General features: G+C 36.0%; 2 protein-coding genes across 5 annotated transcripts in view; one reads left to right on the top strand and one right to left on the bottom strand.

Annotated features, from left to right (window-relative positions):
* The window catches only part of LOC123564106 (peroxiredoxin-like 2A), a 150,071-nt gene extending 132,239 nt beyond the window's left edge, over nucleotides 1-17,832 (top strand). The window contains exons 1-6 of one of the 4 annotated variants that reach the window (XM_045357422.2): nucleotides 3,534-3,642; nucleotides 10,078-10,282; nucleotides 12,014-12,088; nucleotides 14,162-14,296; nucleotides 15,638-15,773; nucleotides 16,556-17,832. In XM_045357422.2, the coding sequence (XP_045213357.1) occupies nucleotides 3,641-3,642; nucleotides 10,078-10,282; nucleotides 12,014-12,088; nucleotides 14,162-14,296; nucleotides 15,638-15,773; nucleotides 16,556-16,692 (690 nt within the window). In that variant the 5' untranslated portion in view covers nucleotides 3,534-3,640 and the 3' untranslated portion in view covers nucleotides 16,693-17,832. Of the gene's footprint in view, nucleotides 1-3,533; nucleotides 3,709-10,077; nucleotides 10,283-12,013; nucleotides 12,089-14,161; nucleotides 14,297-15,637; nucleotides 15,774-16,555 lie in introns of those variants that run through there. The other 3 variants (XM_045357420.2, XM_045357421.2, XM_053536758.1) reach the window with 3 other exon arrangements.
* On the bottom strand, nucleotides 880-3,555 carry LOC128555169 (growth hormone-regulated TBC protein 1-A-like). Its single transcript, XM_053536755.1, has one exon. The coding sequence runs from the start codon at nucleotides 3,459-3,461 to the stop codon at nucleotides 2,448-2,450; it is 1,014 nt and encodes a 337-aa protein (XP_053392730.1). The 5' UTR covers nucleotides 3,462-3,555; the 3' UTR covers nucleotides 880-2,447.
* Nucleotides 17,833-21,350: the final 3,518 nt, after the last annotated feature.

Here is a 21,350-nt window from a genome sequence, read left to right as displayed (position 1 = left end):
GTTCTTGTTTACCTTTATATGTAATCTCTCATTGTATATTTTCTTAAACACTGTCAATCTTGTAACTGTATACATGTATATGTAAATATTATGGAGGCTCACAGGGAAGACTGGTCATGCCCAACTGTGTTGCCTGTTGAAATAAAGACATTATTATTATAATTTCATTATTATTGCGATCTCTTAGTATTTAAAGGGCAAAGAATGTCTGACAATAAGTTAATTGATTTTATATGAAAGCCATTCTCAAGCTGAAAAGAATTTTTTAAATCGGACAACTATTGAAAAAGATATAGCAGTTTAATATTAAAGAAAGTGACTGATCATGGACGCAGTCATTTTAGTGTGTTTAAACACAGCTGAATTCTTTATTTAACAAATAACGTGTTAAATAGATGAATTTAATATATTTCTTGAGTGCAAGATGTAAACATAGTAATTTCTTCTATCATAGCTGGAAAAAGTAGAGAAATTATTTTACAGAAATAAGTAAAACAGCTCAAATATGTATCTAGAAATTTAATAAATCTGCCATTTTGTTTTTTGTTGCCATGGAAACAAAATGGCCACCATTTTGATCAAATATTTAAATGCTAAGAAATTTCTCATTTTAAAGCCGCTTTTGAAAATTCTTTCATTTCTTTATTTGATTAAAGAAATCCTAGCAGATTGAATTAATATAAGTACAAAATTTTCTTTCCCTTTAACTATATAAATATAAGATAATAAAAATGAAAAAGCATTTTAAATACTATAGGTAATTTTTAAATACATCATCATGAAAAAAATTAGTCTAATCAAAGACAAATAATGAAATAAACAACATGAAATACTTGTTCAAATAACATGGTAGACCTGTAGAGCAGGTGGGATAATTTCAGCATTAAATCCAAGTGACTTATAAATACGTACAAATTCCAGCTAGCGGCATTGTTGTTATAAACAGTTCTAATAGACTGAACATCATTCTGCAAAATTATCAAATAACATATCCTTAGACTCTTGCAGTATACAAAAAACACTAAATATGTCATTCTGGAGATGTGACCATTATTAAGCACTTATTTTAAATGGAATTTGTTGTGAAAAAAAATGGGTCAAACATTTAGAATATTCAAGTCCCATAAGGCTTTAAATTTTATGTTAAAAACAAATGAAACAGCTTTCCATATAGAAGTTACGCATAATAATATGGTTAGAAAAGCGGGACTTTTAAAACTGCCCTTAAGCTTTTACAGTTAATGTCAAAAAGGGAGGTAATAAAAAAACAATAGATTCAATCAAACTTTCTACTTTGCTCATCAATATTCAATTTTTTGACAAAAATAGAGAAAACAATTATTTTAATAGGATTTAACACTAAACTGATATATTTTATGTTTGTCAGCCACATTTTAAACAATGCATTATGAGCCTTTAACACTAAAGTGTAAACATGAAATGAGCCGTGCCATGAGAAAACCAACATAGTGGGTTTGCTACCAGCATGGATCCAAACCAGCCTGCGCATCTGCGCAGTCTGGTCAGGCTCCATGCTGTTCGCTTTTTAAGCCTATTGGAATTGGAGAAACCGTTAGCGAACAGCATGGATCCTGACCAGTCTGCGCGGATGCGCAGTCTGGTCAGGATCCATTCTGTTCGCAAACCCACTATGTTGGTTTTCTCATGGCACGGCTCAAATATAAAAACCAACTGACCGATGTACAATGATACGAAAATCAATCATGGTACAAGGTTAGTACAAAATAAATTCAGACCGCATGTATAAAAAATTTATAAATTTGGTAATTACCATAAGAGAGCTTCATTATTTCATTTTTATCCACAAATATGTAAGAGTGGTTACAATCACAATTGAGCTAAAACAAATTAGTATAAACTAAAAAATAACTACGTAAGATATATGATGGTGGCCTTAAAAACAAATAAAAAATATCTGAAAAACCCTAAATATATATTAGAGAGTCACAATAATCAAAATTAAAAAAATATATATATAAACTGGTACAATGTGCAGATTAAGAGGATGGGTTTTTACGCAAATAAACAGTTCAAACTCCCCCAGTGGTGTTTTTGCCACTGATTGTTCCAATGAAATGTACTGATCTTTTCTTCCACATGCTTGTTTTATCCTTGTTTCCTATTTGTTTACTTTGTTTATAGATTTCTTATTTAAACACATCCATATAAACACAGTGACTGTTCTAGGGCTTTGTTTTGGACAGGCTGCGTACATAAAAGTTGTTTTGTGACTCTCCGACTTTGATACCACATTTACAGTCATATAATCAGATCTTAATTCAGGGTGACAATAGTTGAACTAGCTGTTCCTTCCAAATAGAGCTAGCTGATAGCTGATATGTACTAATATACACTAAATTTCTTTTAAAGTCTTGATGGAATAATTTAACCAAATGACTAGAGCACAGTGTCTATAATGAGGTTTTCTATACCACTTTACTTTCACACAAACGTCTTAGTTTGTTGATTCTAGCCATGGGTAAAGATCCAATATCTTTAAACATGCTATGTAAGAATGAGTGGCAATGAAGACTCTCTTTCCCCAGAACCGTTTCCTTAAAGAGATCAGTGACTTCACTAAAGTTTGTACACCTGAGAATTTTATCTCTGTTACTGAGAATTATGACTAGAGATGCACGCATCAAAATCTTTTGGCCTTCATTGAAAAGGCAGTCCCAAATACGTAACACAGTGTCAACAGGTAGCACATCAGCAAAAAGACAGATAAACCATTTCATTCCTATTAGACACCATGACAAACCCTGAAGTTCAAGATGATGGTAAATGTCTGGAGCCTTCCATCTGACAAGTTCACCAAGCACTTCTTGGTCAAGTTTTACAGCATGCATATCTGGATGGAAGTATTCCGGAAGAATATTGTTTATCAAGGTATCCATAAGCCAGAATACTTTCTCTTCATAGCTGTCCTCGCTTTTCATTACCAGCAACAGCAACCCAGCCACAAAGTTCATCCCCTGACAGTAACCTATAGTCCTGTTTCGATGTCCTACAGCTATTAAAATATTAAACAGCGGTTTCTGTAAACTTGTGGCACTCTGGTTGCTAGCAAAATATCTATTGTCTGGGAATGTTCTGTGAATATCCAGAGTGATTGTATCAACAAGTTCTTTATTATGGTCCATTTCAAGCATTTGTTGATAAAGGTGTGGGTTGTTCTTCATTCTCTCATTGGCTCCACTTAGACACATCCATGCCTTGGGGCGTTCAGCAGACGGAATCCCTTTTCTACAAAATCTCTTCACTGTTCCCGATTTTGCTATGGAATTCTTGTTCCCAATCACCTGCTGCCATCTTCTTGCTCTCCTGGTCATTACTGGAAGATATTCGGACACAAATTCACTGTAAACTGTATGTTCGAATGATTTAGAAATATTAAACCCATAACCATCTATATCACTTTGTGCAATTTTGTCCGACATGTCTCATTGATGATGTGTCTGCATCAATAAAAATTATTTGCATGAGTTGGGTATAAATAATCTACTACATCTGTTACTCTGTGGCCCCGCCCACTAGCCGGTGCAATGCACGGAAACAATTTACTCGGATTTTTACCTTGATTGACATTGATCCGAGATACCGAAAACGGACAGGACAAATGTTTGAACAGTTGTATAAATAATTGTATTACCTCATAAATCTGCAGCTTCTCTAGGTATAATAGTGGTTTGTGTCATTGTCATGTATTATTTCATTTAAGAAAAGAAATGTGTTCTTTTAACAGCTAGATATGATCACTGGCCGGGTAGATTTCACTGTGAATCCGAGAATGAACTTTGGACGATACAGACGTCGTAAATTATAAATTTGCTGTTGAAAATTCTATGTTCTGTATAAAATTAACAATATACTGACATTGTTGTTGATCATGATACAAAGCCTTTTTACACAAAGCAAAATCCAAGAAAGTGTTTTCAATATTTTTCTGTAGAACTATACCTTGAGGTCATATTCCAGAAATCATTTGAGGAAGGATCACTTGGAACCATCCCAGTGGAAATCTGCATTATGTTTCCCCCATTTTTAAAAAAAAGGTGATAGGTCAAATCCAGTAAATTATTGGCCAATTTCATTAACATGTGTCCTATGCAAAGTTCTTGAACACATTGTTTTCTCATCTATTGTTAAGCACTTCACCAACCATGGTATTCTGTATGACCTACAGCATGGATTTAGGGAAAAAAGACCATGCATTACTCAGTTAGTAAATGATCTGGTCACTTAAGTCTACAATAAGAAACAAGTAGATCTTATACTACCAGATTTTAGTAAGGCTTTCGACAAGGTTAGCCATGAGAATGTCCTAAAAGTGCATGAATACGGAGTCAGAGGTAACACACTAAGATGAGTCAAAGGCTTCTTAGATAATAGGATCCAGTCAGTAGTCCTAAATGGAACTACCTCTGATGCCATCCCACAGGCCTGTGTCCAGGATTTTTTTGCTGGGGGGGCCCAACCTGGGGTGGGTTTGGGAGGGGTATCCCCTCCCGATGTCGAAATTTTTTTAATATGGTACATGAAAAGATGCATTTTCCTGCTACCTGAAACACCTTTAAGGATGCATGAATGTATTATATAATTAAGGAAAAGTCTATTTTTAGCTCACCTGTCACAAAGTGACAAGGTGAGCTTTTGTGATCGCGCGGTGTCCGTCGTCCGTGCGTCCGTGCGTGCGTGCGTCCGTCCGTAAACTTTTGCTTGTGACCACTCTAGAGGTCACATTTTTCATGGGATCTTTATGAAAGTTGGTCAGAATGTTCATCTTGATGATATCTAGGTCAAGTTCGAAACTGGGTCACGTGCCTTCAAAAACTAGGTCAGTAGGTCTAAAAATAGAAAAACCTTGTGACCTCTCTAGAGGCCATATATTTCACAAGATCTTCATGAAAATTGGTCAGAATGTTCACCTTGATGATATCTAGGTCAAGTTCGAAACTGGGTCACGTGCCTTCAAAAACTAGGTCAGTAGGTCTAAAAATAGAAAAACCTTGTGACCTCTCTAGAGGCCATATATTTCACAAGATCTTCATGAAAATTGGTCAGAACGTTTATCTTGATGATATCTAGGTCAGGTTCGAAACTGGGTCATGTGCCATCAAAAACTAGGTCAGTAGGTCAAATAATAGAAAAACCTTGTGACCTCTCTAAAGGCCACATTTTTCATGGGATCTGTATGAAAGTTGGTCAGAATGTTCACCTTGATGATACCTAGGTCTAGTTCGAAACTGGGTCATGTGCAGTCAAAAACTAGGTCAGTAGGTCTAAAAATAGAAAAACCTTGTGACCTCTCTAGAGGCCATATATTTCATGAGATCTTCATGAAAATTGGTCAGAATGTTCACCTTGATGATATCTAGGTCAAGTTCGAAAGTGGGTCACGTGCCATCAAAAACTAGGTCAGTAGGTCAAATAATAGAAAAACGTTGTGACCTCTCTAGAGGCCATATTTTTCATGGGATCTGTATGAAAGTTGGTCTGAATGTTCATCTTGATGATATCTAGGTCAATTTTGAAAGTGGGTCACGTGCCATCAAAAACTTGGTCAGTAGGTCAAATAATAGAAAAACCTTGTGACCTCTCTAAAGGCCATATTTTTCATGGGATCTGTATGAAAGTTGGTCTGAATGTTCATCTTGATGATATCTAGGTCAAGTTCGAAACAGGGTCATGTGCGGTCAAAAACTAGGTCAGTAGGTCTAAAAATAGAAAAACCTTGTGACCTCTCTAGAGGCCATACTTATGAATGGATCTCCATAAAAATTGGTCAGAATGTTCACCTTGATGATATCTAGGTCAAGTTTGAAACTGGGTCACGTGCCTTAAAAAAATAGGTAAGTAGGTCAAATAATAAAAAAACCTTGTGACCTCTCTAGAGGCCATACTTTTCATGGGATCTGTATGAAAGTTGGTCTGAATGTTCATCTTGATGATATCTAGGTCAAGTTTGAAACTGGGTCAACTGCGGTCAAAAACTAGGTCAGTAGGTCTAAAATTAGAAAAATCTTTTGACCTCTCTAGAGGCCATATTTTTCAATGGATCTTCATGAAAATTGATCTGAATGTTCACCTTGATGATATCTAGATAAGTTTCGAAACTGGGTCACGTGCGGTCAAAAACTAGGCCAGTAGGTATAAAAATAGAAAAACCTTGTGACCTCTCTAGAGGCCATATTTTTCATGAGATCTTCATGAAAATTAGTGAGAATGTTCACCTTGGTGATATCTAGATAAAATTCAAAACAGGGTCACGTACCTTCGAAAACTAGGTCAATAGGTCAAATAATAGAAAAACCTTGTGACCTCTCTAGAGACCATAGTTTTCAATGGATCTTCTTGAAAATTGGTCAGAATTTTTATCTTGATAATATCTAGGTCAAGTTCAAAACTGGGTCACATGAGATCAAAAACTAGGTCACTATGTCAAATAATAGAAAAAACGACTTCATACTCAAAACTGGGTCATGTGGGAAGAGGTGAGCGATTCAGGACCATCATGGTCCTCTTGTTTAATCATTTCATCAAGCCTTTTCAATGTATGTATGATTGTACAGTCACAGTGTATGAACTTCATTTTTCTGTATGATACCCAGGTCTCAGTGTATTGGCTCTGATATCTACCAGTCCAATGTATAACCAGCTACCAGTAATAAAGAAGCTAGTGGTTTGAAAATCAACTTTATTTATCATAATAAAACAAACTATATGATTGTCATCAATAATTATACTACATTTTAATCAAATGAATAAAATTTCATTCATTCTACCCTTTTCTTTCAATCATAATATAAAAAAACTGTTTTCTAATTAAATTTAAAAATAAAAATAAGTGTAATTTCACTAAAAAGAAAGTTACCAAAAACTGCTCAAAACTGATAAACAAAATGACACGATTTGTAGAAAAATGATTTACTAAGTTCACAAGTAAGTATTAGTAATAAAATAAATAAAAACACAAAAATATTTTTTTGAACTTTTTCTGCATTTCTTGTGTTCTAAGCAAATATAATGAAAAACTACCCACTACCCAATCAAGTACCACGTTTAAAAAGCAAGCGATCAATGAGGCATGTAGCGTTAGAAATTGTCAGACTGGATTCCCAGGCTATGAAGCATGTACAGGTAAATTTTTACCTGTAACATGCCTGGGGCTAATTTCCACTACCGGACACGGTTTTATAGCTCTTTAGCCTGTGTATTGCTGTCAAATCAAGCCAGTTGCGCTGGTGTATAAATTTGTTAATTGAGGGGCCCATAGTAATAAAAATCGTAACTAGCCAGCCAGCTGGGGGGGCCCAGGCCCCCTGGCCCCCCACCTGGACACGTGCCTGTCCCAGTATCATCAGGTGTCCCACAGGGGTCTGTACTTGGTCCCCTGCTCTTCCTAGCTTACATAAATGACCTCTCACAAAACATCAGTTCCAAAGTCCGTCTGTTTGCAGATGACATGGCAATATACAGTAGAATTCCGCTATTAAGACCACCCATGGTTCTTTGTAAAACTGGACTTATTAGCGGTCTGGTCTGATTAGTGGACAAGGCTATACGGGGAAGGTCTGGCAGATAATAACACATTGGAATACAATCAAGACGCAATAATGGCAAACACAGTGTTAAATTTACATGTAGCTTTATTTTCTTTAATTTCTTTAGCCTTAAATACTCAAACTGTGTATTAATTAAGGACGCACTTAACTGATAATGATTTGAATTTTGTTCAATTAAAGACAATTACAACAATATCAAACAATTTCAAACTTCATTCTCCGCTGAAATCCCAAACGTATTTACATTAATAATAACAAACAAACACCGTTTCGATCTAATTAAATCCGTTTTAATCCAGTCAATTCGATCAGCGGGCATTCGTCTAATTACAAACAAATTAATCATTTCAACAATTTCTTATGTTAAAATAGCGATGTAAAACACCAAACATCTTTAAATAACAATTTCAGACAATCAAACAGTTTGATACGTTGTTTTGATAACGTTTAAAAGACTTGTTAGCAATTAACGGATAAATACACAATGTACACACTTAACGTGTTAACATGATGTCGCACGTGTTAATTCCCGTGGCGATTCGCGGTAACATACAGAAAAATTGGAGTGGTCGTGATTGCGGTGATTAATTAAGTGTGAAAAAATCAAACAGTTCTGAAATTGGTGGTCGCATTAGTGGATTAGCGGTCTGGTCACATTTTCGGACAAACGACCATTGGTTTTAAGAAGGAAATATCTTGTTCTTTGCAAAATCGGTCATGTTAGCGGTGCGGTCGTAATTTCGGCGTGGTCGTAAGTAGGAATTTTACTGTATCTAACTCTGTCATCTGCAGACCAATCTGTCACTCTCCAAAATGACCTCAAACTTCTAGAATTACTGAAAAGTGGGAGTTGGAGTGGGATATTGGAGTTCAACCTCTCCAAGTGTCGAGTGATCCACGCCACTAGAAGGAAACATCCTATCCCTACCCAGTATTACCTGCATGGAGTCTAACTTGAATCGGTCAGCACAACTAAATACCTAGGCGTTGATATCTCAAATGACCTATCATGGGGCAATCACATAAACAGGTCAACCAAGAAAGCTAACCAAACCCTAGGGTTCTTACGAAGAAACATTAAGGTCAAATCACAACCCATTAAGACCATTGCTTACCAGACTCTAGTCCCACCCCAGCTCGAATATGCCTCCGAGGTATGGTTGCCCCACACCCAAACTCAAATTGACCAAATTGAAAGCGTCCAAAGGAGAGCCGCCCGTTGGATCAAGACCGACTACGGCCGTAATTCTAGTGTAACAGATATGCCACACTCTCTGAACCTCCGTCGACTGGATTTAAGGCGTTTAGATTCTAGGTTATCACTATTCTATAAGATTCATCATGATCTGGTTGCTATCCCAATTGTAGATTACCTGACCCCAGTGACCTGTTGTGTCTGCTATGGCCATTCCCTAAGTTAATTACTGTAACCACTGACTGTTACAAGTTTTCTTATTTTCCAAGAATAGTGTACCATTGGAACTAACTTCCCCGTGTCCCCACCTACTTACCCTAGAGCAGTTCAGTTCTGCAGTTTGCAGCCTAGAACATGTCTCGCCCTAGTTATCCTGCAAACTCAAGTTTTAACCTTTTTATATCACCAAAGTTATTTTTAGTTTCTTCCATTCTAAATTTTTATCACTATATTCTTTCTCTTTTTGATTTTGATGCGCAAAGCATCTACGTTCCCACAAGGGGTTTTTACATCAACGGCAGATAGATAGATAGAATATTCTAAAGCCAACTGGGACAATCTTAAAACAGAAACATCAGAAATATCGAGAAATATGAAAGGAAATAATGAAGATGCCTCAGTACATGAATTATGGGACTGTTTCAAATCTGAATTTATGACAGCTATAAACACTGACATTCCTTCAAAAATGGTCAAATCCAATACTTTCTCTCCTTGGATCAGAGGTAAAGTGAAACGGGCTCTACGCCAGCCAGACTGTACAAGAAAGCAAAGAAATCGAACAATTGGGAAAATTATAGACAATACCAACGTGAATGTAAACGTGAAATAAGAAAGGCTGAATATACATACGTAAATAAGACCATTAATGAAAGTTTAAAACAAAACAATAGCAAACCTTTCTGGAAGTATGTGAAGTCTAAAAAGGAAGAAAATGTTGGAGTTGCGCCACTTAAATCTGGAAACCACTTAGTTATGGACGGTAAAGGCAAAGCAGAACAATTAATTAAACAATTCCAGTCAGTTTTTACAAAAGACAATGGCTCAGATGTACCATCTTTCCCAACAAGTGTTTCATATTCCATCCCTACACTTACCATCCGAGAAGAAGGTGTATACAAACTGCTGAAAAATATCATTAGCAAGACCAGAGCAAAAAGTATATTCAGTTATTAAATATTTGTAATACTAATAGCTACATGTTTTGGACAGGGTTTTTGTTTTATATCATATTTTCAAAGTATGTTTACAGATAGAAGACAGTGTTAATGTTGCCATGTTTTGATACTCTTTCAGGCTGTGGTTGTTTGACTCTATCCTAGAAGTTCTCACTGTGCTAATGTTATCACGGTTTTTCCTTGGTGCAGCAGGTGTGGCGGCAGGAGCTGCATTGATATGTAACATATCCCCCTGGCTGGTTGCCAAACCTCAGTTAGCGAAGCTAGATTACCTCAGTGCAGCCAAGTTACAGACACTGGATGGACAGAAAAGAAACTTCACTGTAAGTAAATTATTTTATAAAATCATACTGATAAATGAAGAGTTAGAAGGCATTAAGGATACTCTTGGGGGTGAATTGACATTTTTTGGACATTTTTTGTTTTTTATTTCATATAAATTCACCATACTTACCTCTATCAGATGCCAAAAAAATGAATTTATTAAAAAGTTCAAATATAAAACCTTTATTTGATGAAAATTCTGGATAAACAGTTACTTTACAATAACACACTTCTAAAAAAAAATAGCCAGGCTATAAATTTAGTCATGGTTTTTGTCGAGCCCGCTTGCGGAAGCGAAAACATAGTTGTCCAAATGGCTGTCCGGTGTATGTGCGTGCATCAGTGCATCCGTGCGTCCGTCCGTCTGGATTCGTTTGTCCAGACCATAACTTTGACATGCATGGAGCAATTGCGTTTATATTTGGCATGAATGTTAACCTCAGCACAAATCGCAGGTTCCTATCTCAAAGGTCAAGGTCACACTTTGAGGTCAAAGGTGACAGCTCTTGTTTATTTGGCATTAATGTTTGCCTCAATGAGACAGGGTGTCATGTGCAACTCCTAGTCCTTTTGACAGCTGGCGGGCTCGATATGTTGCCCGTGGGCATCTAGTTCTGGTCCATCAACTTAGCATTTGATTTCCTGAATCTCAATGTGGTCATCCAAGGCTCTAGAGGGAGCGTTAATGAGAGTTATAATATACTACATGTACTTTCATGTAACTAAACTTCTGTGGGTGATTTTCACCAGGTAAATATAACCAATTATGACTGACCGTCTTGGTTGAGAGGCCTACTTATTTGTGAATAAGTATTAATAATGTTCAAACTGCTGACCTGTTAATACATGGCTCTACATAACTGTATCAAAGTTTTTTAATAAATGAACCCATTCTTGAATTATTTCACTTTTCAATCATAGGGGAATGAAGCAGATACCCAAGAAGAATTCATTATTGATTTATCTGTAGCTCTTTTTTCTGGCAATTCAGCGAAAATTTGTGATACATTTTGGTAGTTTATGGGCCTCCCATACTGCAGCACCAAATTTGGGTTCATTTGAAGCACTGATGAGAGTTGAATCTGTTTGAAGATAACACTTAAACAGTAGAGTTTTACATATTTTGTTATCTGAAAAGAATCATGATGCATAAAATGTTATCAGAATAGTATGGTTGTATAGTTTCAATCTTTCAACTTCATTTTGGTTTGCTACTCATGTTTTTCCTTCAGAAATGAAGAGAAAAATCATGTTTCATGTTAAAGCAAGTCACCCCTATAATAGGAAAAAATGATAGCCGGTGATATCAGATAGCTGTAGAAATAAACCGTAAGACCAAGGAGATAAAATAAGCTGAAATAAATGTATGATTGTATGTTAGAACATGTCATGTATCACTTGAGAGCAATATGCAACTTGGAAATGTAGGGCAGTTCATATACTGAGACAGGAATTATCGGGGTATTTATAGATGGAAAAGTTGTCAGCATTACCATTTGCTCAGGCAGAATCTTAAACTATTTTTGATCACAATCTAATTTACAGAGCTTTGAAATAATGCGTCTAGCACCTGTGTTCTGGAATTCTTGTATTTTGTATCATTCATAACTGAATTATTTGTACAGTATACATATCAGGAAGAGGTTATTTTGAGGAGCTGTAGTGTTAGTAAGTTGAACTGTGTTACATCAAAAATGGTTGAAAAAGTAGGCTTTATATTAATTTTGTAGGCAAAAGAGTTATGGCAGAGGAATGGAGCTGTTATAATGGCTGTTCGCAGACCAGGATGATCTTTGTGTAGGGCGGTAGGTTTTCTTTTATTATCCCACACTGGAGGCTGAGGGTTATTATCTTGACATTATTTGTTGGTGCATCCATCAGAAATTGAAAATACTTATAATTCAAACAGTATTTAAGCTAGAACCACCAAACCTCAACAGGGGCCTCCGTGGCAGAGTGGTTAAGGTCGCTGACTTAGAAATACTTGCCCCTCACTGTTGTGGGATTGAGACTCACTCGGGGCATTGAATTCTACATGTGAGGAAGCCATCCAGCTAGCTAACGTAAGGTTGATGGTTCTATCCCGGTGCCAGCTCGTGATAGGATAATATATGGAGGGGTGCCTGGGGTCTTCCTCCACCATCAAAGCTGGAAAGTTAACATATGACCTATACCGGTACTTTGGTCAATGTGACATTGAACCACCCAACAAATCAAACAAAACCTCACATGATTATTAAAAAGCACATGACCTTTGCTCACATAAAAGCAGAGTTTTTCCCCTTGATTTGTTTGAGAAAAAGAAATGAAAATGCTTATAAATCTTGAGTTTTAATTAAAATCACCAAACTTCAAATAATGACTGATTAGCATCACATGTACCGGTAGTATTACCCCCGGACACAATAAAAGCAGAGTTTTCCCCTTGATTTGGTAAAAAATAGGCATTTTTGACTATCTAAGTAGCCTATTCATGGATCTTCATGAAACCTTACACAAATGTAGATCTTTATAAAACAGTTACTGTGGTGCACATGCAATTTTGTCAGGATCACTTCATTAACCAGAGTTATTGCCCATTAATTATTTCACAATTCATAAATTCCCATAAAATCCATTTATGGATCTTTATAACATGTAACACAAGTATAGACTACTGTATGGCGGTGGTGCATGCACATCTTTCATCAGGGTCTCTTTAGTAACTGTAGAATTATTGCCCTCATATTGTTTCCAATTCATAAATTCCCACAAAACAAAGTAACCTATTGATGAATCTTAATGAAACTTAATACAAATGTAGATCTTCATAGGGCCGAGCTTTTCCTCTTGATTTTGTAAAAATCACTGTAAATTTTCAAAAAAAATTCTCTTAAAGTAAAACTTAAAACTGATAGCGTAATGAGGAAGAGATGGTGTAGTTGAAAAAGTGTTGGTCTCTCATCACTGGTCCTGCAGGTTTGAACCTTGCTGTGGTCACTGCGCTAGTACTGGCTTTCTCAGGAATTGAACTTGAGAAAAGTCAAGAGTATAATGTTCAAGGTTCATTCAGACCTAATGCGAGGTAACAAATTTATTGGTGTAATATTTTACTTTTGATTGTTGTATTTAATAAGCTATTAAATAGAGATGTTACATATCCACAAAGGTATAAGGGGAACAACTCTGAATTGACCAATAACTGAAGCCCAAAATCAGTGGTGAAAAGTGATAGAAAAATGAAATAGGCCCCTTTTCCAACAACTGATCAGGCAGATAAGATATGACCTATATTTGTTTAAAACTTTTTGTAATTAATATACAACAGGCATGTGTGAGGCCCTGCTAGAAAGTTTAGTAGTGTATCAAAATGATATTAAAAAATGCATAAACTCCTTTCAAGATATTTTACGACTTACCTCTATTATTTTAGTTTTGGCTTTTTAGCTAAAGTTACTTTTGTACTCCTATGATGAAAACTTCGTTTACACAAAATTTGATGTAAAATGTAAATCTAACAATGAGAAATTACAAAAGAAGTTAAATTGGTATCACATATGCATAACACATAGGTAGTCCGTTGTTTTATTCATCATTTCATTTAGTCATTTTGAAAATGTTTCTTATGCTTTACTTATTTTGAAGCATTTTTCTGACTACCACCATCTGTCTGGTCATTCATCAGCCACAAAAAATAGATCCTGTGTTTACTTAAAAATTATATGTAACTTTTTCATGAAACCTAGTTTATAAATGGTGGAGTATATGCAGGTCTTCAGTTTAGTTTTAGCATGAAAAATTAATTTGATTCTTAGAGCAACAGATATGAGAAATGCCCCCACCGCTACTGCATATTTATTGTTTGACAATGTATGTTTCATGTATGTATGTTTTTACAGGAAGCCCAGGGCTTGTCCTCCCTTGTTCCGGAGATGGACGCCCGAGGTATCCGCTTACACGCTGTGGTGCACGAGGTACTTGGCGCTGAAGAATTTAAATCATTTATCAAAGGAGATGTCTATTTAGATTCTGAGGTAAAACTTGCATGTTTAACTTCCACAATGTTAGCTTTACTTCCATTTATGAGTTCCCTAGAGCATAAAGTGCTTGAGATGAGCTGTTGTGATCACTTACCATGTGTCATCATTCCATAAGTTATATTGTGTGTAAGGAGGTAAACTTAGTATAAGTATGACAAACTTGGTGTAAGAAGTGTAAACTTAGTGTTAGTACAGTAAACTTAATAAAAGTACAGTAAACCTGGTGTAAGTATGGACAACTAAGTGTAAGTACAGTAAACTTGGTGTAAGTACAATATATTTAGTGTAAGTATGCTAAACTTGATGTAAATACGGTACACTTAGTATAAGTACGGTAAACTTAGTATAGGTATGGTAAACTTTGTATAAGTGTGGTGAACTTAGTATAAGTATGGTAAACTTAGTATAAGTACGGTAAACTTGAATAAGTATAAGTATGGCAAACTTGGAATAAGTATAAGTATGGTAAACTTGATATAAGTATGGTAAACTTCGTATAAGTCTTGTAAACTTAGTATAAGTACGGTAAACTTGGAATAAGTATAAGTATGGTAAACTTGGAATAAGTATAAGTAAGGTAAACTTGATATAAGTATGGTAAACTTGGTTTAGGTATGGTAAACTTGGTATAAGTATGGTAAACTTGGTATAGGTATGGTAAACTTGGTTTAGGTATGGTAAACTTGATATAAGTATGGTAAACTTGATATAAGTATGGTAAACTTGGTTTAGGTATGGTAAACTTGATATAAGTATGGTAAACTTGGTATAAGTATGGTTAACTTGATATAAGTATGGTAAACTTGATATAAGTATGGTAAACTTGGTATAAGTACAGTAAACTTAGTATAAGTATGGTAAACTTGGTATAAGTACAGTAAACTTGGTTTAAGTATGGTAAACTTGATATAAGTATGATAAACTTGGTATAAGTATGGTTAACTTGGTGTAAGCATGGTAAACTTGGTATAAGTATGGCAAACTTGGTAAAAGTACGGTAAACTTGGTTTAGGTATGGTAAACTTGATATAAGTATGGTAAACTTGATATAAGTATGGTAAACTTGGTATAAGTCTGTTAAACTTAGTATAAGTATGGTAAACTTAGTATAAGTATGGTAAACTTGGTATAAGTATGGTATGTAGATCAGGTTACTCTTCCTAATTCATGTTATGTCATCCAGTCAGTCTTTTTATCCTAAAGTATGCCTACCCAGAACTTTAAATGAAACAATCATACATTAAGATCTATCTCCATATTGAAAGAAAAAATTGAATTACAGAACGTCAGAAAATTAAAGAATATTTGTAAAAAAAAGAAACTTTTATGTTTCAGCGCCATTTTTATGGACCTCAGGAGAGATGGATGAATATACCTGGTATTTTTAGTTTTGAAACATTAACCAGTATCATAAAAGAAATGCGTAAAGGAACTCCAGGGAATACAAAAGGTGAAGGAAGACTTCTTGGAGGTAAGAAAAGTTTGCTTTAATAGTTTAATGTCACCAGAAACATACTGTTTTATACGAAAATTTTACTAAACCTTGTGAAGCTGTTAGATTCAGTAGGATGGGAAATTGTTGACAAGCAAGTTCGAAAACCAGAACTAGTAGTGATGGCATTGCGTCTGTAGTATACAATGTGTTTTACACTGTTTAAACATTACAGTAATTTGAACAATAGTTCTTGCCCAGTTTACTTCACGGAGGTTTCATACAGACAGTGCTGCAATGGCCACACCCTCCTTTCCTAGTTATATCTATACATCGCTGAAAATATCTTCACTTCGACTATCATTGAGAACATTCACCTGACATGGGGATCAAAGTGGCAACCTGTACACTGTTAGCTTGTACTGAGCTTACCACTAGCTGTTATTTTACATGACTTTAACAGTTAAAACTTCCATTGTTTCAACTTTTTGTCATTAATTTGGTTGTTTATTTACATGACTTGATGATCTGGAAGTTGTTTATGAATATTTGGTTTTATGAACATGATGATCGTATAGATGATTATTTTTGTTGTTGGCTCACTGGAGCAGTATAAGCGGGTACGTCAGCATCTGTCTCAGTCTCTTTCTTTGATTGACTTCTCGTCATAAACTGCTTGATTGATGGTCATTAAATTATGTATCTAGCATGGATCTATTCCAATTTTTTTCATAATGGCCTTACTATAACTATCAGAGCTAAAAATAAAAAACTAAATGAATCACAGAATAATATCAATGATTTGACACTCATCATTTCAGCTGTGTTTGTGATTGGACCAGGAGAGCAAGGGATATTGTACCAACACCATGAAAAGGTTATAGGAGATCATGCAGACCTTGATCAAATTAAAGATGCCATATCAAAAGTTAATGTACCAAGTCTTCCAAGTGAATAAACCTACCATTATATTCTTACATTAAATGGACTGTTTTTACTGTGTTAATTGTCAAGAAAAAAGAATCGTGTTTTATGCATGCTTGCATGTTTACAATGTTTTAATTGGTGCTACCAAAACTAGTCTTACATCCTGGGTTGTACTGTAACTTTGCTATGAAATTGCTTAACTTAAATTTATTGGTTTTATTTTAGTTTTTGTGCCCCCCTATGAGTGGTGGGGGCATATAGATTTGGTCTTGTCTGTGCGTCTGTCTGTCTTTCCGTGTGTCCGTCTGTCCAAAGTTCGTGACACGCCTAGCTCAAAAAGTATTTAATATAAAGTGATGAAACCTTGCATGAGTCTTAATCATGATATGAACTTGTGCACCTCCTATTTTTCATTTGGGTCCGCCCCCTATTTTCAGAGTTATAGCCCCTGAATTGTCAAAAATGCACATTTTCACCTTGTGACACGCCTAGCTCAAAAAGTATTTAATCATGATATGAACTTGTGCACCTCCTATTTTTCATTTGGGTCCGCCCCCTATTTTCTTAGTTATGGCCCCTGAAATAGTCAAAAATGCACATTTTCACCTTGTGACGCACCTAGCTCAAAAAGTATTTAATATAAATGGTTGAAAACTTGCATAAGTCTTTATCATGATATAAACTTGCAAACCTCTTATTTGTTAGCTGGCTCCACCCCCTATTTTTAAAGTTATGGTACCTGAAATAGTAAAAAATGCACATTTTCACCTAATCATGTGCCGGGCTAGAAAAGTATTTAATGTAAATTCATGAAACCTTGCTTGAGTCTTTATCATGATTTTGTTTGGTTTGTATTGTTATTTGATATAAATGATTTTTTTTCAATTCCAAGACAATCATTATTCAGTTAATTGATTGATGTGTATAGTCAGGTAAGTATTTAATCACAGAATATGAGATTTTATTGTATGATAGAATGAAGCTCTACAGTTCACTGGTTAAAACCAGACTGTAGAGTGGATGCTGCATCATTTTTTTAATTCAATCTTGTGCTCTCTGAAATAAATGTTTACTCTGTAGTTTAAATTGTTAAGTATTCAATGCTACTGTTTGTTGTGATTTTAATTGTCAGTATTAATTGTAAATTCAAATAAATTGTTATAAAAATGCAGCTACACGCTTTTGTCGTTTTGGCTCAGACACCTGAACTTTGTTCTGGGAGAGCTATTAGTATAGGTGGATGGTCCGGCATCCTGTGTCCTGCCTCAACATTTTTGCTTAAACATCTTCCCTGAAACTGCCAATCAGAATTACTCCAAATTTGGTCAGTGGCGTCCTGACATGGACCTCTATTAAGACTGTTCAAATGGTGTACTTCGGCCCCTAGCTAAAAATAGAAAAACCTTTTAACAGCTTCTCATGAACTGCTTGATGTATCTTCATGAACATTGTTCTGTAGCATTATTGTCCTCTCCCAGTTTTGTTAAAATATGGGCACTTGGGGACACAATTTAAGGGCTAAACATGAAAATACCTTTAAACAACTTCTCATGAACTGCATGCTGGATCTTCATCAAATTTGGTCTATAGCCTCAATATAAGGTCCTTTCCAAAATTTGTTAAAATGGAGGCACTTGGCCCCTTCAAAGGGTAAGTGGGACAGGTTCGGCAGAATTTCTTTAAAATTTGTTTACCGACTGAGAATCCAGTTTAAAACAGAAATATGTATTAAAAAATCACAGGCTTCATCATGAATTATCTGCCCTTGAAAGTCGGAAATACTGAATAAATCGACTTTCAAAGGCATTTAATTGATGATCAAGCCTCGGTACCTATGATTTTTAATTCATATTTCCATTTTAAACTGGATTCTCAGTATACAAAGAAATTCTGCCTGTAGGAAAATTTTTGCCCTATATACATATAGGAAACTGTCCCATTTACCCTTAAGGACTGCTATAACTAACAAGAGGGTCATGAAGGCCCTGTATCGCTCACCTGACCTATTGACCTAAAGATCATCAACATTAACATTCTGACAAAGTTTCATCAAGATATGGTCATAAATGTGGCCTCTACAGTTTTTAAATAGCTTTTCTTTGATTTGACCCAATGACCTAGTTTTTAAACCCCACATGACCCAGATTCAATTTGACCAAAAGATCATCAAGATTAACATTCTGATAGTTTCATGAAGATCCCAGTCTTTAAATGTGGCCTCTAGAGTGTTAGAAGCTTTTCTTTTGATTTGACCTAATGAACTAGTTCTTGAGCCAACCTGACCCAGATTTAAATTTGACCTATAGATCATCAAGTTTAACATTCTGACCAAGTCAAGATAGGGTTTCATAAATGTGGCCCCTACAGTGAAAACTGCTTTTCCTTTGATTTGACCTGGTGACCTAGTTTTGATCCTACATGACCCATATTCAAACTGGACCTGAGATCATCAAGATAAACATTCTGACAATTTTCATGAAGATACAGTCATAAATGTGGGCCTCTACAATGTTACAAGCTTTTCCTTTGATTTGACCCAACCTAGTTTTTGACCCACACATGACCCAGATTCGAACTTCACCTAAAGATCATCAAGTTTAAAACATTCTGACCAAGTTTCATGAGGATACAGCTAAATGTGGCCTCTAGAGTGTTAACAAGCTTTTCCTTGATTTGACAGTGACCTAGTTTTTGACCCCACCTGACCCAGATCTAAAGTTGACCTATAGGTCATCAAGCTTAACATTCTGACCAAGTTTCATTAAGATATGGTAAAAAAATGGGGCCTCTACAGTGTAAACTAGCTTTTCCTTTGATTTGACCTGGTGACCTTGTTTTGTCCTACATGACCCTATTCAAACGGGACCTTGGGGATTATCAAGATTAACATTCTGCCCAAAGTTTTCATGAAGATACAGTCATAAATGTGGCCTCTACAGTGTTAACAAGCTTTTCCTTTGATTTGACCTGATGACCTAGTTTTTGACACCAGATGACCCAATATCTAACTCGTCCAAGACTATTGAGGGTAACATTCTGACCAAGTTTAATTAAGATTGGGCCAAAATTGTGACCTCTAAAGTGTTAACAAGCTTTCCCTTTGATTTGACCCGGTGACCTAGTTTTTGAACCCAGATGACCCAATATCGAACTGGTTCTAGATTTTATTGAGGGTAACATTCTGACCAAGTTTCATCAAGATTGGGCCAAATATGTGACCTCTGGAATGTTAACAAGCTTTTCCTTTGATTTGACCTGGTGACCTAGCTTTTGACCCCAGATGACCCGGTATCGGACTCGTCCCAAGATTTTATTGAGGGCAACATTTGACCAAGTTTCATTAAGATGGGCCCAAAAAAATTGTGACCTCTAGAGTGTAACAAGCTTTGCCTTTGTTTTGACCTGGTGACCTAGTCTTTGAACCAGATGACCCAATATCAAACTCATCCAAATTTTATGAGAGTAACATTCTGACCAAGTTTCATTAAGATTGGGCCAAAATTGTGACCTCTAGAGTGTTAACAGTCAAATTGTTGACGTCGCCGCCGATAGACAACGGACACACAGCTCAGGTAAGCTAAAAATAGAAAAACCTTTAAACCACTCCTCATGAACCAGTGGATGGATCTTCATCAAACTTGAATAGTAGCATCATTATAAGGTCTTCTCCACATTTTGTTCAAATGGGGGCACTTAGCTTCTTTTAGGGGCCACCAGAGCTAAAAAACTGGAAAAGCATTTGATGATGATGGAGCTTCATCAAACTTGGTTTGTAGCATTGTTATATGGTCCTCTCCCACTTATTTTTTTTTTTTTTTTTTTCTTTAAATGGGGGCACTTGGGGCCCCTTTTAGGGGCCGGAAGGACTTAACATGACGATACCTTTAAACAAATTCTTCTCATGAACTGCTGGGTGGATCTTCATCAAACGTGATTTGTAACATCATTATTAGGTCCTCTCCCATTTTTGTTCAAATGGGGGCACTTGGGGCCACAAGAGCTAAAAACAGAAAAACATTTTAACAGCTTCTTCTTATGAACCACTTGGAGCTTCATCGAACTTTGTCTGCGGTATTGTTACGAGGTTGTTCAAATGGGGGCACTAGGTCACTTTAAGGGGCCAAAAGGGCTTAACATGAAAATACCTGTAAACAGCTTCTTATGAACTGACTGATGGATCTTCAGCAAACTTGGTCTGTGTTATCATTATTAAGTTTTCTTTGTTCAAATTGAGGCACTTGGCCACTTTTAAGGAGCTTATAAAAGAAAAACATTTGAACAACTTAAAAACCGTTCGCTGGATCTTCATCAAACTTGATCTTTAACATCATCAGGTCCTCTCCCAACATTTGTTCAAATGGAGGCACTCGGGCAGTGTGGGTGGGGGGGGGGGCCTTTAACCTTCAGCCTGCTGTCAGCAAGTAATCATGGTCTGCACTGTTCGCTATTGTCAGTAAATTTTCAGTGAACACCCCTTCAAATGGTACTGCCCAAATTGAATAATGGAACAGTCCATTTTAAATATTTAGCAGGCTAAAGGTCAAGGAGCCTGTAGAGCTAAAAATAGAAGTACCATCTTCAACAACTTACTCTCATGAACTGCTTGATGGATCTTGATCAAACTTGGTCTGTAGCATCATTATAAGGTCCTCTCTAAAATTTGTTCAAATGGAGACACTAAGCTCCTTG

Source organism: Mercenaria mercenaria, chromosome 2 (assembly GCF_021730395.1).
Source record: "Mercenaria mercenaria strain notata chromosome 2, MADL_Memer_1, whole genome shotgun sequence".
Classification (NCBI taxonomy): Eukaryota; Metazoa; Mollusca; class Bivalvia; order Venerida; family Veneridae; genus Mercenaria; species Mercenaria mercenaria.
This window is presented reverse-complemented; position numbering and strand designations above follow the sequence as displayed.

Bases quoted from the DNA above. Each gene is read 5' to 3' on its own strand.
- LOC128555169 (XM_053536755.1), bottom strand. From the start codon at position 3,461: ATGTCGGACAAAATTGCACAAAGTGATATAGATGGTTATGGGTTTAAT.